The 18,410-nt window shown below is 40.0% G+C and overlaps 1 protein-coding gene across 1 annotated transcript in view; it reads left to right on the top strand.

The window, feature by feature from the left end:
• Positions 1–14,637, top strand: part of SLC7A6 (solute carrier family 7 member 6) — a 40,140-nt gene extending 25,503 nt beyond the window's left edge. Inside the window, exons 4-10 of the mRNA XM_063141512.1 lie at positions 2,284–2,428; positions 6,491–6,614; positions 11,021–11,124; positions 12,301–12,397; positions 13,210–13,359; positions 13,626–13,809; positions 14,152–14,637. Coding sequence (XP_062997582.1) covers positions 2,284–2,428; positions 6,491–6,614; positions 11,021–11,124; positions 12,301–12,397; positions 13,210–13,359; positions 13,626–13,809; positions 14,152–14,243 — 896 coding nt within the window. The 3' untranslated portion in view covers positions 14,244–14,637. The remainder of the gene's footprint in view (positions 1–2,283; positions 2,429–6,490; positions 6,615–11,020; positions 11,125–12,300; positions 12,398–13,209; positions 13,360–13,625; positions 13,810–14,151) is intronic.
• Positions 14,638–18,410: the final 3,773 nt, after the last annotated feature.

Raw genomic sequence — 18,410 nt, 5'->3', positions numbered from 1 at the left:
TGTGAAGCTTGGGAAATACTACATATGTGGAGTGTGGGGGTGGTACACCATGGCCCAGACTATGCCCTCTTTAGTGAGCCTCCAATCCCAGAGGAGGCATTTTAAGGGAATGCTCAGGCCCCCTCAATTGAGCAGGTTCTTTCTTACTTTCTTTATTGCATTTCTATACCGCCCAATAGCCGAAGCTCTCTTAATGCCATCACAATTCTAAATGAAGGTTGAAAAGGGTTGTGGCTGGTTTTTGTTTGGTGGTGAAGTTGGTTTTGTGATTGCCGGGTTGTTCCTTTTTTCTTTTTTTTTGCTTCTACAATAAGCTGTTCATATTTCTAGTAGGACTAAATGTTCATAAAATGATAATCTGGTTTTATATATGAATATTGTTGTTGTTTAAAAATACCAGAAGGGAAGTCCTTACTGATTACATGCATCTTAAAGACATTTAGTCATACTCACAGTTCACATAAATGATATTAGAAAAACAAGTGAATAAGGACTAATATTATGATATGTATCACTGGTTCTGCTTCAGAATTTTGGGTCTGAATGTTGTTTGTCAACTTGACTGTTATGGTAATGTCCCAGCAGCATTCTTTTTACAGTGTGTTATCAATATTCCTGTAGTAGTGAATATGTTAGTTATAACTACAATGCACCTTTTAATCTCTCTCTCTTTCTCTTGTAAAGTAGAGGATAGTATGGGTTTCAGTGGCCATAGCTAGACCTAAGGTTTATCCCTGGATCGTCCAGGGGTCAAACCTGTTCATCTAGGTGACACACAGGGGATCCAGTGCTCAGACAGGGGCGAACCCTGGGTGATCCCAGGATAAACCTTAGGTCTAGCTGTGGCCAGTGAGTCTTCCAATGAAGTGCAACAACATTGCAATCAAATATATACATAAACTGACAAGCTTTAAAAATGCTGTTTAAAAAGTAGGAATGTTACGATTCTCAGGATTATTCCATTTTCATTTATATATTTTGACAAGTGCTGAAGTTGTAGTGCCAAGGGCGCCAGTCAGTTCTATGAATTGCAATTTGATTTTCTGTGAGCTGTGTCTCTCTCACTCTGATAGCTGCATGTGAGTTGGATGTGTATTGAACTGGAATCAAGAAGAGTGTCTAATATTTTAAATGGCTTTTCATTCTGAAAGGTGGACAGAAGGGAGAGGAAAAAGGGCCTGAGCCATTCATGCAGAAGGAGGTGGTAGAATGGGAAAGTCATTTTATGAGCCCTTCTCCATGTAAAATGTGTATGGTGTTGCATGTTTGTGTAGGGTGACCATATGAAAAGGAGGACAGCGCTCCTGCATCTTTAACAGTTGAATTGAAAAGGGAATTTCAGCAAGTGTTATTTGTATACATTGAGAACCTGGTGAAATTTCCTCTTCATCACAACAGTTAAAGCTGCAGGTGCCCTGCCCTCTTTTAAATCTGGTCACTCTAATATAGCTCCTGCACCTTTAACTGTGGTGATGAAGAACGAATTTCACCAGGTTCTCCATATATACCAATGACACCTGCTGAAATTCCCTTTTCTATGCAACTGTTAAAGATACAGGAGCCCTGTCCTCCTTTTCATATGGTCACCCTATGTTTGTGCACATACCCCCACCCTCACACCCTCAGTCCCAGTGACGTAATGCTTCAGTAAACAGACTCAGAACCCAGCCTGTACCTTGGTCTGCTTGATTTCTGCATATTTATTTATTTATTACATTTTTATACCGCCCAATAGCCGAAGCTCTCTGGGCGGTTCACAAAAATTAAAACCATTAGGAACATAATAAAACATCCAACAAGCTAAAAACCCAAATACAAAATACATTATAAAAAGCACAACCAGGATAAAACCACACAGCAGAAATTGATATAGGATTAAAATACAGAATTAAAACAGCAAAGTTTAAATTTAGATGTTAAAATACTGAGAAAATAAAAAGGTCTTCAGCTGGCGATGAAAAGAATACAGTATAGGCGCCAGGCGGACCTCTCTGGGGAGCTCGTTCCACAGCCGGGGTGCCACAGCAGAGAAAGCCCTGTTTTGCTGCTGTTGTTTAATGCGAGGCAATATTCAAATATGTGTTCCTCTCCGGTAGTCTGAAGTCTATTCTGCTATCATTCCACTGTATATGCAGAGCAGACCTCACTTTGCTGCCTTCGAGGCACGTGAGACTCCATTTTATTCTTCTTGGCATGTTTCCCAATTGCGTGCAATTAAATAAACTGGTATGTCTTGCATGTTCCAACCCTGCATTTATTTTTCTGCTTTCCCTTTACATACAGGACACGCAGAACACTTCCAGGACTCTTTCGAGGGATCATCTTGGAACCTTGGGGGCATTTCTCTTGCACTTTACTCTGCCTTGTTCTCATACTCAGGTTGGGATACCCTCAATTTTGTAACTGAAGAAATAAAAAACCCAGAGAGGTAAAAGTTTACTGAAGCTGTTTCATTACGTTTGAAGTACTTCACAGGGGTCTGTCACTGAAAAATAAAACTTGGTGTCAATAGCTGAAAAAAATATTGTTCACTGACCTTAACAACTCTTGATTCCTGACAGGATTATGAAGCCGCCCTAAGAAAGATTCATTAAGCAAAGCTTTTCTGGCAATAGCAAATTGCATATAGAGTTGGATCCAGAATTTTGATCCTAGATCTACGGGAAGGGCTGTAGCTCAGGGGTAGAGCATCCGCATTGCTTGCAGAAGGTCTCCAGTTCGATCCCCGGCATTTCTGGATAGGACTGGAAAAACTCCTGCCAGAAATCCCGGAGATACAAAATAGAAGGCAGCAGTTGGATTAAAGAGAACAAAGAGGTGCTAACCATCATACAAACTGCAATACCAAATATGAACAAAAATTGGGGTAATGGATTCAAAGAAACATTTTAATTAACAGTAATTAAATAATTTATTAACAATGTAAGAGCAGGTAGTTAACAATAGAGACTTAAACAAACAAAAGTTGTTTTGAGTTGAGAAATACTTGATAAGACACTTGTTTAGTTGACAGTATCTGGCACATACTATTTAGTGCTCAGCCCAGAAAAAAGTAGTTTATAGTTGTGAAACACTTAACTTAAGACAGTTGTTTTGTTTACAGTATCAGGGACGTAGTATTTCGTGCTCAGAACAGAAAGAAGTAATTTATAGTTGGAAAATGCCTAACAAGAAACTTAAATAAACAAAAGTCGTTTTATGTTAAGTTTCTGTTGGAAGATAAGTCCTCAAGAATAACTTTGGTTGTTGCTAAATTTCTTACAGTGGCAGCCAGGATTAGAGCTCTCTATGTATTAGACTTAAGTTGATAATAGCTCTAACTGTATGATTTCATGTTTGATTCTTGTTCTTTGTTTTTTTCATGGATCTATGGATCGCAATAAAGAAGTAAAGTTTATGGTTGCGAGATACTTGATAAGAAGCTTGTTTGATTTGACAGGCTACCGGCTTAATATCAACCCGTTTCGCTTAATGCTTCTTCAGACTGAAAAACATAATGAGAGATGATATATTCTCTTATGAAACTCCACCAAGGCAGAAGTTACACATTTAAAATAAACATATATCAATTGCAAAGACAATGAAACTCACCACCATCAGAGTGTTTGTTGTGTTGGGAGAAGGGAGGAAAAAATTAATTCTTTCCTCAAATTGAACAAAGTTTGTTGTCATCCATAGTAGGTATTCACTCTAAGAAAATACATTTTATTTATTAAAGATAGTCTTAGAACTGCTGATAGCATAAATGAATGGAGTAGTAAACTCCCCAAACCTTGATTCTCGGCCAAAGCATGCAGATTCTCTAGAGCGGTGTGTTCTTGACCAGCTGTTAGCTGGTTAGCACCTCTTTGTTCTGAAATCCTGGAGAGCCATTGCTGCTAGTCAGTGTCGAAAATACTGGGCTAGATGGACCACTGGTCTGATTCAGTATAAGGCAGCTTCCTATGTTCCTGCCTTCAGCAAGATGAAGACCTTGCAGAAGGTCCCTCTGTCCAATTTTAGGGGATCCCCCTCCCCTGTACCACAGCTCATCCCACACAACAAAGTCTCCTGACTCTTTGTGTAGCATTTTCAGGTAGCCAGAGGGCTTGCCATGGGATGTGGAGGCAGTGGGGAAATCCCACTTCCATCAGTGCAGTTCATCCAGTGTAAATCTGGATCCAACCCATATTTGGAGGATTGACATCATCATCATCATCATCATCATCATCATCATTATTATTATTATTATTAATATTATTATTTTCATTTATATGCCACCCCATAGCCAAAGCTCTCTGGGCGGTTTACAAAGATTAAAAAGATTAGATTTAAAAGACTGAACATTAAAAATCAATATACAAGATTTAAAAACGTAAACATAACAAAAGCTAACATAGCTGGACATAGCGGTCATTTATGACTAGATCTCTGTAAAGTAAGAAAGTACTATAAACTTGTACCTTAATGTTAAGTGCAGTTCTATTTTATGAAAGTACACTGGCTTTTAAAACAGGGCATTGGAGTGGGAGTTGGGAGGTCCGGGTTCTGGTTCTCACTTGACCATGAAAGATCACTGGGTGACTTTGGGCCAATCACCGACTCTCAGCCTAACCTACCTCACAGAGTTGTTGCTGTAAGGATAAAATGGAGAGGAGGAGGATTATATATGCCTCCTTAGGTTCCTTGGAGGACAAAAGGTGGGATATAAATGTAATAAATAAAAATAAATAAAATGTGAAAATTGTCAAGGAGGTTGGTAGAATACCCAAATGCACAGTATATAACCTTTCTGCCGTGTGTTAAGCCAAATTCTGATAGAGATGGTAACTATGTCTGGGTTGTAATACTTGAATGCTGTTCCATGCAAAAAGAAAATTCATAGAAAAGATGATGTGAGGGAGAAGGCTTCTAGCCTTCCCTTTTCCTAGGCATGCTAGTTTTCTGTGGGCAGTGATTTTTTGGCAATAGAGAAGTAGCTATGTGAGCCTCTGCCTGCAATCTGATAGGGTACAACCCATGCATAGGTTTACCACCTTTGTGAGAAGTTGGCCACAGAGTAACGAAAGCAAGGCATTTTTCTTGTTTAGCTTGTTTTGATTAAAATCTCAGGTCAAACTACATGTAACAGGAGTTGTTTAGTGTGCATTCCTCTCTCTCTCTTTCTTTCTCTTTTACTTTATAGTAAAACTGTGCAGGTCCACTTTGGATTGGGAGTGGAGGAATAATAATAATAATAATACCATATTTCTTCGATTGTAAGACGCCATCGATTGAAAGATGCACACTAATTTCAGTACCACCAACAGAAAAAAAGCTTTGATTCTAAGAATAATAATCGCACCCGTGATTCTAAGATGCACCTCATTTTTAGAGATGTTTATATGGGGAAAAAAGTGCATCTTAGAAGTGAAGAAATACGGTGGTGGTGGTGGTAATAATAATAATAATAATAATAATAATAATAATAATAATAATAATAATTTCTTGCCCACCTCTCCATTTCGATCGAGGCAGGGAACAACAACAACTCACACTATTGCCCCGCTCGTGCTCTTCGCTCCTCTGATGCCATGTTTCTCGCCTGCCCAAGGGCCTCTACTTCCCTTGCTCGGCTTCGTCCATTTTCTTCGGCTGCCCCTTACGCCTGGAACGCTCTTCCAGAACATTTGAGAACTACAAGTTCAATCGCAGCTTTTAAAGCTCAACTAAAAACTTTTCTTTTTCCTAAAGCTTTTAAAACTTGATGTTGTGCGGACTTTATACTGCTAGTTTTACCCTAACCTGTGCCTGCTTACCCTACCCTGTGCCTGTTGGCATTCTCTTCCCCTCCTTATTGTTTTACTATGATTTTATTAGATTGTAAGCCTATGCGGCAGGGCCTTGCTATTTACTGTTTTACTCTGTACAGCACCATGTACATTGATGGTGCTATATAAATAAATAATAATAATAATAATAATAATAATAATAATAATAATAATAAACGATAAAACACATAATACTCAATTAAAACATAATATACATGGTTAAAAACATCCAAAAAAAATCCTAAAAACATTTTAAACCTTCCCCAACCAGTTTGCTTCCCAAAATCCACACGCAGGGATTAATTTCAGGAAGCAAATGGGTGGGAGAGAGATTTAATCCTCTCCTTCCATTGTGTGCTGGTCCTGATCTGAATCAAGGCTGCATGCACTTACTCTAAAATAAAACCCAAAAGAGGGCTCAGAAATACACTGTATACAATTAATCTGGCATGTAGTTTGACCCTTAGTTTTCATATGAGACTTAGATCTGTCTAAATAATAATAATAATAATAATAATAATAATAATAATAATAATAATAATAATAATTTGTATCCCACCTTTTGCCCAATACTGGGCCTCAAGGCAGTATGAATGTGATTGTAAATAGCAGATACCCCAGATTTCAAGCAGGTATTATTTTTTTAAAAAGGGACCATCAACTACTTCTAAGTTGTTATTGTTTTTATTTCATTTAACCAGGAACCTTCCTCTGGCTATTGCTGTTTCTATGCCAATTGTGACAGTCATCTACATCTTGACTAATATAGCTTACTATACAGTGCTGGATATTAATGCTGTACTCTCCAGTGATGCGGTGGCAGTGGTAAGTCTGATACTGGCATTTTTTTTAAAAGATTCTTGTCTTGAGTTTGCACTTCTTTTTGAGGAATTCTTATCCTGAGCTATGCAGCCTTTTTTGTGGTTGCGATGGCTCAATTTCTGTATGATCTACTGCTTGCCCTTTGAAGTCACTGGATACTGAATAATCATTTGAACCTGAGTAAACTGGCAGAGTGAAACTGTAATTTGGAGCTGTATATATGTGGTGACTAAGTGGTGAAGTTGTACATATCCCCTGCACTAGTTTTTAAACAGTAGACAGAGGGCCAGTTCAAACATAACAACAGTCCATGGTTTAAACAACCCATTGGTTGTCGGGTATGAGTAGCACAGAGTGGGCATGTGCCTGTAGCGTGCCAGCTACTTCTGCTTTTAATCCACAACCTACAATTGGTCTGTTCATAAGTTATTCAGTGTTATTTATTTAACGTCGACAGAGTAACAGCTACAGGAGAAGATGTAGAAGTGATCCTTTCCGTGTTCACTGGTTTACAGTCAAAGATGGTGAGGACAAACAGGGAAAAGTCTGTGAGAATAAAGAAATAGTTAGGCTGCTTACAGGAAGCCATGTGCCATTTTGTCCTCCTTTGGCAGGCCACAGAGCATTGTCCATAGAATAAACTTTTCATTCCAAATGTCCTCTTCCTCTTCCTGTTTTTATTTTAATTTCTGGCTCTCTTCTGTTTTATGTTAAATCAGCTTCGTTCTGCTTACAAGCCTGATGTGCTAGTCAGAAGATTGTGATATTTTTTCCTCTCTCTGGATGTTTTTACAGTCAAGTCAGCTTGGCTCTGAACTGCATTTGGAGCAAGAATCTACTTGCCCGTGTGTTTATTTACATAATGAACGTGTCCTCATTCGGCCAGGGGTGGGGTAAACCAATTTTCAACCATGTGTCACTCTTGTGTGGCTCTGATAGACATTTGATTGCCATAGATCATCCATTGCAAGATTATTTCATTTGTGCCTGCAACCAGACCGGTTGTTGACAGTGAGTACTCAATTCAGGAGGGGAGAATTTGTCTTGTGCAAGAGATGTTTGCACCCTGCCTTGTCCCTCAGAATTGCTACTACTAGCTACTCTCTCCCAACAAGAAAACCATAATGTACAGTGCTTTAAATTTAACTTTTCAGAAGCAAAGTGGGCATCTTTAGATTAAAGGGAAATCACGTTGCTTACCTGGGGCATTTGAGCGTCCTGGTTTTTTGGAATGAATCTTATAGACTTAATTACATGGGTGGAGAGGGGTGACCATGTGGTTTGAATTGAATACTTCCCCTCCATTCACTTCAATTGAGACAGCTCCATCTAGTGGTGAAAGATCCCACTTTTTTTAGGTTGTTACCACTTTAAAAGTGGTTCTTCTCATGGTGGAATTTGCAATGGTTACCCCAGGAGATGTCCTGGTTATTCATGGCAACGTTTAAAAGACCAGCAAACTTCTGTGAGTGGCCAGTCACGAGCTTGCTATCAATTGATCATTTAGAGAAGCCCAAAGCGTATCTGTTTATTTTAGTAGGCTATTATCCTCTTGTTTCGCTAGAGTCGTCAAAATGGCTTACAGTACTTTTAAAATGCAATGCAGAGCAGGCTTTGAATGTTGTTTTTGGGTGTCTCCACATTTAGCAAAAATCCTGTAGCTTAACCGGGCTTTGATTTCTGCAGTCTTCGTGAGTTTAAGGAACGACATAATACATGCACTCCCCACCCTTGTTTTTGCCAGGTCCTTCCCATATGTTTCAATATCTTGCGCAATCTCACTAATCAGCTTATTCAAATTTATTTTAATCAAATGAGATAATATCTCTGGGAATCTGTATTCCCAGATAGGTAATAAAATCAGGGCACCATCGAAATTGACCACTAGCCAACACACCAGAGATATGCCGCCTCCAATTGGCATCAATTCAGACTTTGACCAATTAATTGAATAACTGGACAGATCACTGAAAGTTTTAATCAATTTCATCAAAGCAGGAATATATGCTTGGAGTTTAGAAATAAACAATAAAAGATAATCAACGTAATGAATAATTTTAAATTCTAAGTCAGTATGCACAAACCTGGGAATACAACTATTCTGTCTAATTGTGCAAGCCAGGGGTTCCAAGGAAAGGAAAGGAAAGGAAAGGAACCTCTCATGCAAGCACTGAGTCATTACTGACTCTTGGAGGGACGCCAGCTTTCGTTGATGTTTTCTTGGCAGGCCTTATAGCGGGGTGGTTTGCCGTTGCCTTCCCCGGCCATTATTACCTTTCCCCCAGCTAACTGGGTACTCATTTTACCGACCACGGGAGGATGGAAGGCTGAGTCGACCTGAGCCAGCTGCCTGAGAACCAGCTTCTGCTGGGATCGAACTCAGGCCGTGGGGAGAGTTTCAGCTGCAGAAACTGCTGCTTTACCGCTCTGCGCCAAACATAGACCCTAACCCTAACCAAAATTACTCAATGTAGCAAACATAAACTTCCAATGAATTTTGTCAAAGGCCTTCTAGGGTCCAAAGAGGCAATGGCTGCCTGGTCAGTTCTTTCTCTATTTAAAAGCTATCAAATTCACAACAAATCCCAAGTTATCCCCCCCCCCCACCTGTTTTTAATAAATCTCACTTGACCTCGTCTGACCAATGTTGTAATGACTTGTTGCAGTCTATCGGCTAAAATTGCCTTTACCATTTTAATATCAACATTTATTAACAAGATAGGTCAGTAATTAGCACAATTAGCCAGGTTTAGGTATGACTGTAATATAAGCATCATTTAATGATGAAGAAAGCGGACCCACTTCAAATATATATTTGTAAAGTTGATAAAGTTTTGGAGCTAGAAAAGTAGTAAAAGTTTTATAACACTCAATTGGGAACCCATCTGGACCTGGGAATTTCCCGTTGTTCATATCCATAATTGCTTTTGTAATCTCTTCAAGTCTTATAGGAGCCATAAGACGTTGCCTTTGCAAGTGAGGGAGCTTAATCTGAGCAAAAAAGTATTCATATCCTGCTCCAATATCCCGCTACCCTTACTATACAACTCCGTAGGAGAAGTATGTGTCATGTTATTCTCATCTTTAATGGAGGAAATAACATTTTGGTGTTTTTGATGATTAAAACAATGTGCTAAAATTTTACCGGGACATTCCCCATTTTCCCAGTATATCTTTCACAAGCAAGTTAAAGCAATTTCCACCTGCTGAGAAAGAATATTGTTTAGCTTGCATTTAACTGTTTGCAACTTCTGATATAGTGGTGCTGATGGGGAACTGGCAAATGGATTATTAAAGATTTCAGCTTCTTATTTAAAAGCATCTGTTGCACTGTTCTTAAGAGCCTCATGTGGCGCAGAGTGGTAAGCAGCAGTTACTGCAGCCGAAACTCTCCCTACGGCCTGAATTCGATCCCAGCGGAAGCTGGTTCTCGGGTAGCCGGCTCAGGTTGACTCAGCCTTTCATCCTTCCGAGGTCGGTAAAATGAGTACCCAGCTAGCTGGGGGAAAGGTAACCACGACTGGGGAAGGCAATGGCAAACCACCCCGCTACAAAGTTTGCCAAGAAAACGTCAGCGAAAGCAGGCGACCCTCCAGGAGTCAGCAATGACTCAAGTGCTTGCACAAGAGGTTCCTTTCCTTTTCCTGCACTGTTCTAAGTTTTTTCTTAGGTGCAGCATAGGCAATGTTTCGGCCCCTATTAAAGGCTTTGTTGTCCTCTCATTCCGTGGCACAGGAACCCGCAGTACCCTTGTTGATATTAAAATATTCAGACAATTCAGCAAAGATCTGCTTGTATTTTATTGCTGTTGTTGTTGTTGGGTTTTTGGCCTCAGCACTTGGTGATAATTTAATCTTGGAAGGATATCTGGAGGGGTGCAGAAGAGATAAGAGAAGAAATAAAAAAATAAGGAATATCTTCAAGAAAGCATAGACCACAATAAGCGGCAGCCCTAAGAAAAATAAAAAAAGCTTTCAGACAGACATATAGCTGCCTCCTTATGCTGAATATCTAAAGGCCAATTTTTCCTTCGATCAATTAATTGAATGCTGTTCTGGACCCAGTCTGCTCCATTATTATTTTTTTATAATCCATTATTCAGCATATTGCCAAGGCGGAGAAAAGAAGCTGAATCACATAGCAATCTAGTTAGTGTACAATCTACTCATAATTCTCTGTGCCTTGGGCTTTCTAAACAGTAAATCCAAATTGAATTGATCTCTAAAATTCAATTTGGCCTGAGTTGAACTTCCAAGGCAGACATGCATGCTTTTCATAGGTACTGGTGCTGTATTTACTCAATAGCACAAGTTGGATACTACTTGAAGGGTAACATTTTGCAGAACAGTCTTTCTGTGTTTAAATAGTGTTCAACATGTTTTTATTTTTCCCCCTTTTCCATTTATTAGACATTTGCTGATCAAGTGTTTGGCATTTTCAGCTGGACAATTCCAATTGCAGTTGCCTTGTCTTGTTTCGGAGGACTCAATGCTTCTATTTTAGCATCATCTAGGTAAAGCATTTCTCATTTTGGTTTATCATACTAAAGGATTTGATTTCCCCCATCTCTGCCAAAAGGAGTGGGGGAGTTAAAAATGTACAGGCTTATTGAAGTTGCACTTGAACTATATATTTCTGGTTTCAGTGTCTGGATTCTGTTTTTTTGTAAACTCAACAGATTTATTAAAAAAACCCAACTAATTCCATATAGAGCATTTTATAATAAATGTTGGCTACAAAATGTCCCTTCCAGAATTTTGAGAAGAGCGTGAGCTGACATTAGATTAATCTCTTTTCTCACATGTTGGACAATTATTTTGTTCCTTTAATGCCCATCCTTCTAGACAGGCATGCTTATATTGGCTTAGAACAGATTCCATTATAAATGCATGTTCAAAAGCACAAAACCTTTGGATTTGTCTGAATTATTTTCCATGGAATTTTACAGAAGGACAAGGGAGGAAAGAGTAGGTTTGAGATGGGAGGACTGAAAACGCAACACTATGTGCATTCAACCATCGCTCAGGTTGGAGAGTAGAGAATTGCAAAGGCCAAACCCAAGGCCCCTTTGACTTGCCGTAGTAGGCCTTGCCTGTGTAAACATTTCTGCTTATCCGACGCAGCAAATGCATCCCATCATTTGGCTTCTCATTTGTATAAAAGGAAGGCAAACAATGGCTAGATTATGTGATGCATGAAACCTTCATAGGTATGCAGAATGACTTCAATTCTCCCGGACTGTCCTGGCTATTGCTTCAGATCTGTCAAGTTCATCCTTGCCTTGCATAAAAATAAATCATGGAGGGATGTTCTTATACCACAGGATGTAGTGATGGCCACCAATTTGGATGGCTTTAAAGGGGGGTTGGATAATTTCCTGGAGGTGAAGGCTATCAATGGCTACTAGCCCTGATGGTTGTGTGCTATCTCCAGTATTCGAGGCAGGAAGCTTGTGTGCACCAGTTGCTGGGGAACATGGGTGGGAGGATGCTGTTGCACCATGTCCTGCTTTGTTGGTCCCTGGCTAACAGCTGTTTGGACACTGTGTGAACACTGCTGGCCTAGATGGACCCTTGCTCTGATCCAGCATGGCACTTCTAATGTTCTTATATTCTTATGATGTGTTGGGTGCTGCTCTTGGGTTCAGATTGGATGTGATGTAACTGTGTAACCTGTTACCTTTTTTCAGGCTGTTCTTTGTAGGATCCCGGGAGGGTCACCTGCCTGACCTCTTGTCAATGATCCATATAGGAAGATTTACACCAGTTCCAGCACTCCTCTTCAATGTAAGTCAAGGTGCAATGCTATGCATGTTTAGACACAAAAAAAGTTCTACAGCTCCTAGCATTCCCCAGCCATCCATGTTGTAGGACATTTTTCTGTCTAAATATGCATAGCATTGTGCCCTTAAGTACTATGGCTATTGTATAAAGATCCCTATGTGTGTTTCATATCACAGAATCTAATGGGGAAGGTGGATAGACCTTTTTGTTAAAATGTTGCATATTCTATGTATCTGATGAAATGTAGAAAGGTTGTTTTCTCCACAGCCATTCAGTGTGGCTGATGGGCAGAGCTAATGCAATTTCTTAAATGAGTAACTTGTCCTTTCCCTAAACGTGAAATTGTATATGGATATAGCCTCTGGCCTCCTTAACCTGCAGCTCAAATTAGATGAGACTGTTATATATTTCCTGCTTTTCCAGAAGCAACACATCAATAATAATAATAATAATAATAATAATAATAATAATAATAATAATAGCATTTCTTTAACAACTGGGGAATATTACCAGGAGCTCAAGTTTGGAGCTGCTTGGTCATAGAGGTTCTGTAATTTTGGAGTAGCTACTGAACAGGGCTTTCTCCATGCCCTTGTTGTTTTTGAACTGTGCATAAATAGCATTTCTAAGACAGTGTTCTTCAAGAGTGTAGTGGATCGTGTTATAGTCTAGGAAAGCAAGTTATCTCCTATCCCCAAAGAGGTGATATTTTGCCTCTCCTCCACCCCCGAAAAGAGTAAGTCCTGCTGGTGACACAGAAGTTGAGAAAATGCTTGCCTTGGAGATTTTCATAGTATTCTTATCTTTTCTAACAGTGTACTATGTCCCTCATATACTTGACCGTAGAAGATGTCTTCCAGCTTATTAACTACTTCAGCTTCAGCTATTGGTTCTTTGTGGGGCTATCAATTGCTGGGCAACTCTACCTCCGTTGGAAGCAACCAGATCGGCATAGGCCGCTTAAGGTGAGAATCATAGGACTCCCATCCGGTCATTTATGTGTAGACACAATGCATCTTAGTAATGTCGCACCAGTTCTCTGTAAAATGAATGACACAATCAGTAGATGTAGTCTATTGTCATCTGTGTACTTTCTAGATTGGCAGATGGTGGTTTCTGGAGAGGAATCAAAAACTTAATAGCTACTAAAAATAAATAAAGCCAATTCAAGTGTGACTTTCAATTCTTAATCCTAGTTACTTATTCATTGTACACATTTCCTCTCTTACAGTTGAGCCTGTTTTTCCCAATAGTCTTCTGTATATGCTCAATTTTTCTGGTGGTTGTGCCACTCTATAGCGACACCATTAATTCCCTGATTGGCATTGGTATTGCGCTCTCTGGGATTCCAGTCTACTTCATGGGAGTTTCCTTGCCTGTTTCCAAAAGGCCATCCATTGTCAGCAAAGTTTTAGGTAAGAGGATTTCTAAACTATGGAATTTGCTACCACAAGACGTAGTGATGGCCACCAATTTGGATGGTTTTAAAAGGGAATTAGACAGATAACTGGAGAAGGCTATCAATGGTGACCGGTCCTGATGGTTATGTGATACCTCTGGTAGCAGAGGCAGTAAGTTTATCTACACCAGTGGCTGGGGAACATGGGTGAGAGGGTTCTGTTGCACTCGTGTCCTACTTGTGAGTTCTCGGTCGACTGCTGGTTGGCCACTATGTGAACAGAATGCTGGGTTAGATATACCCATGGTCTGATCCAGCATGGCTCTTATGTTCATTCTGTTCTTTATCTCTTCTGTAGGTGATGTCACTCGAGCCACACAACTACTTTGTTACTGTGTTCTGACAGAAATGGATACTTTTGAAGAAAAACCGGAAATCAAGTCTAAATAAACATGCAAAAATGACTAGAAAGCTAAACTGTCTGTCAAGAGATGGTGTCGGACAGAAAGCATCACTGGAGACTGAAATTCTTACTAAACCAGGATTCTTGCCAGATCATACTGTGTCATGATCTATGGATTGTGGGGGTTCGTCTTCTCCAAAGGCCAGTCTTCTCAGGCTTAGCTAATCAGAATTCTCATCCAAAAACATTTCTTAGCAATGAAACTGAGGTCAGATATCAAATTAAGTTGACATCCGAGAACTAGGCAGCATGGAAACAGACTTTTATTTCAATCCCCAGCTACTAGAGTTTAAAAGACACCAACAGTCTTTCCACCTATCAACAATTCAGTCATTTGTGCACAAGGTAGACCTATGTCAACTGATACTCATGATAAACAATTGCATCAAAGGGAGTTGAGTTTGAATAGAAAACTCTGCTGCCTTTTCACCTTTAGTAACTCGCTTCTTGTACCTAGAGGAAAAACATACTGGAGAGAGTTATTGTTGTCACATCCTTCAATTGAAACAGTTTCTTTTTAACTAAACAGTCATAATCAAAGAAGATGTTTATGCTGAAGAAAAAGCTGGTCAGTTCTTTTAAAAATAAATTGAACAGTTCAAATTGGAATCCATACAGGAGGATAATCAAATATTAGAGCTTTGACGCAAAATGTTTTAAAACTTGAATGTCAGAGCAAAGTCAAATTAATGCCTTTTCACCTTTGGTATATTTTAGACTTTACATAGCTGAAGTGTTTTGGAGTACCATGAGTGGAATTTTCTAGTTCGGTATGTAAGCAAAAGGTGACAAGAGATAATTTAAAATAGCTGTTTCCCTTATATGTGCTGAGTTCATGTAGAAAGTTTGCACAACTCTTGGTCGATGCAAGGAAGTAAGAAATGGTTCACTGTGCAAGTGGGGAGAAAATTAACTTTTTGACTTCTCTGTGAAAAACTGTAGGGAAAGAAACTTTCATCCTGTGCATAATTGTTTACTGTTAGAAGTACCAGTTTGTCCCTTTGTCCCACAAGTTTTCCAGTGTGGTTTATCCTCCTCCTATCTCATGCAGTGGGTGTACTTAACCAGAAACTGAGAGCAACTATGTATTAAAGCAATCTATTTCTGTGCCTCCTTGCTGGTGGCAGTACCAGTTAAACAGCCAGCCTGATGGGACTCTGTTCCCACCTGAGCCATGCTTCATATCACCTCTCTCGGTTTTTTAGTGGTGGCAACTCTACCTTCTGAGAAGCACAACTGTCACTGAAGCAGTAACGCCAGAATCCTAGCTGGTGCTTCACTGTCACCAACCCAGTCCAGGGAATTAACTCTGCATCAGAGAAGATATTATAACCAGAGTGTAGAGAGGCACCCCTCTTCCCCCATAGCCTGCCTATCACTTTGCAGCCAGCCTTAAAGGAACAGTCAGGCACTGGCCTGGTTCAGACAACACGCGTTCCATTAACCATTTTGTGGTTAAGCAGCATGGTTTAGCGTGTTGTCTTAACCAGGCCACTGTCTCTTAACAGCACAGCCAGTTGTGTCTGCCTTCTGCTGGCAAGCAGCTTGCAAAGGGACAATCTGGGCCATGCTGGGGGAGAGACAATATCTGTCTGGCAGTTTTCTGTTCCTCCTCCACACTTGCTGCCGCTTCCTCCCTCACCTCCCTGGGGCCAGCCTAACAAACTGACAAGTATTTCCTAGTGTTAACTAATAAAAATGTGATTGCTGAAACAAAGCCGAGAGGGTTTAGTTTAGAGTAATGTTCTTGCCGTAGATAGATTGTGGTTACTTTTGTGTGACTCATTAAACCAAGCCTGTGTGTGTATACACCCATGCATATGTATATACACAACTATCCCAGAAAATGACATGATTGTATAGATATTCGCTGAAATACTATGGTGCACAGCCCCATAAAAGAACAACTATATCACTGATGCTTGAGAAAAATCTCCAATCTATAAATTCAAATACCCCATTTTTACCCAACTAAAAGGACTTATACTTGCATTAATAAGCTGTGATTATGGAAACAAAGTGGGTTCGCCTACTGTATAGTTTTAGTACTTTATTATAGCGGATTTATAAGTCGATCTGCTTGTCTAGAAATTTGTGGGGGGTTTAGCTGTGGAAAATTGGACTTATTTGAAGCTTTTGCGTCCCTGATATATCTTATTTTTCTTTAGATGAACAGGATAATTTATTGCCAACCCGAAAGTAGAGTAAACAAAGCCTTTAAATTCTGCCACAATTTCCCTTTATCTTAATGCTTTTTAATTAGGTTTCACTTTGACATACACGAGCAGTTTATGTTCTCCGAACAAAAAAACTGATCTGTGAGAGGCTTTATAAACAACCCCCTAAACTCCAGAGTGTAATACAGTAGCACTCGTTTGTGAACTTTTATCTGGATTATTACTACACTCCAATCTATGGTTAAAATGCATTTTGTTTTATAAAAGGACCACATTTGAAGGGCTCCTGATCTGACCATTTGGTTGTAACAGTGGCTACTTTTATACAATTTTAGTGTGTACAAAAACTTGGGGGTGGGGTGGAGAGGAGAGAAGGAATTAAACTTCCACTGTGTGGAAATAAAGCAATGAGAATCTGATGCTCCTACTCGTGTTTGTGAAATAAAACTGTTTTACTTAATCACACCAACTCTGTATGCATGCACAACAAATTAGAAAAGAGATATGGGTTGGAGAGGCAATGTAGCTCAGTGGGTAGAGCAGCTGGTTTGCTTGCAGAAGTGCCCAGATTCAGTGCCCAGCATCTCCAGGTATGGTTAGGAAAGAATCCTGCCTGAAACCCTGGAGAGCTACTGCTGCCAGTCAGTGTTTGACAATACTGGGCTATTACCTTATGTATGAAAAGAGAAGCAAGTTAGGACTTAAATCGAGTATTGCTAGCCTCGTGCAGCTATGTCTACCTACAGGGGTTGACAGGAAAGGTGTCAGTAAGTCTACAGAATCATGGTTGATGGCTTCCAAAATATAAATGTCATGATGCCACCGTCTAGAATTTGCATCTACCTGCATAAAGAAATCATGAAGCAAAGGAAGATGAAGGTATCACCTGTTCCGTACATCCTGAGATTTGGTAATCAGGTATATTGCTTTTGAACATGAAGTTCCACTTTCAGGGATTGTCGCTAATAACCATCTATAAGTGGCTCTGTGGATTCAACTAATCCTTCAAGGTCAGTTAAAATAGTGAGACCAATGGAGGCTGGTGGCTCTGATATCAGTGGGGTGGTAAATCCATTTCAGTCAGAACTCTAAAGGAGTTATCCAAGGTGTTTTGCTCCTTTAGAGTTCTGACTGGTTTTGACTGAAACCTGGAGTGGATTTACTGCCCCACTGACACTGGAGCCACCAGCTTCCACTGAGAGACATACATCTGAATAAGCGTATAAGATTATGCCAGACTTTCTGAATGTGGTAGCCACCAGATGTTTTAGACTACAAACTCCATTGGCCCTAGGCTGTATAGCCAATGGTCAGGAGTGATGAGAGTTGTAGTACAGACTATCTTGAGGGCACCACAGTGGGGAAGGCCGGGTTATTCTGGAAGTCACGTTTTTAAGTAACCACACAACATCAGCTATTTCTGTCTGACTCATTACATTGCTAGAAATACAAGACAGGCAGTTGATCCAGTTTGAATGTTGGGTGAGTCTCATGGAAGTTGTACTTCCAAACAGCTGGTGGGCACCAGGATGGGGAAGGCTGGCCTGAAGTTTATAAAGTATTTTTAAATTCTCATGGGAATAACAGCAATCCAACTACTTAAAGGCTCAGTTTAGACAACGCATTTCTCAAAAGTGGTTTTAGAACCCCATGGTAGTTTTGAAAAACACTCCACCCTGAATATCCATGCTATGCAGAGGAGAGTTCTTCTACAACTGTTGTGTTCTGTGTTGTCTGAAGGGCTCTGAGGAGGTTCCTGCTGCATTGAGTGGCATTTTCCCACTGGCTACAGAGTTCCCTGGCAAGAGTGGCCATGGGAGCAAGTGCCGCTCTAGGAGAGCAGCAGAGATTTTTTTTTTGCAGCAATGGCTGATGGGATACCAGTGGGAGGACTGGGGGAGGAGAGAGGGTGGGGGAACTGCCAATTAGACGTCACATTGACTTTTACTCAATTCCAAAGGAGCTCAACATTCACAC

This window comes from Elgaria multicarinata, chromosome 14, assembly GCF_023053635.1.
Source record: "Elgaria multicarinata webbii isolate HBS135686 ecotype San Diego chromosome 14, rElgMul1.1.pri, whole genome shotgun sequence".
NCBI classification, from domain to species: domain Eukaryota; kingdom Metazoa; phylum Chordata; class Lepidosauria; order Squamata; family Anguidae; genus Elgaria; species Elgaria multicarinata.
The sequence above is the reverse complement of the archived record's forward strand: the minus strand, read 5'-3'. Positions and strand labels throughout refer to the sequence as shown.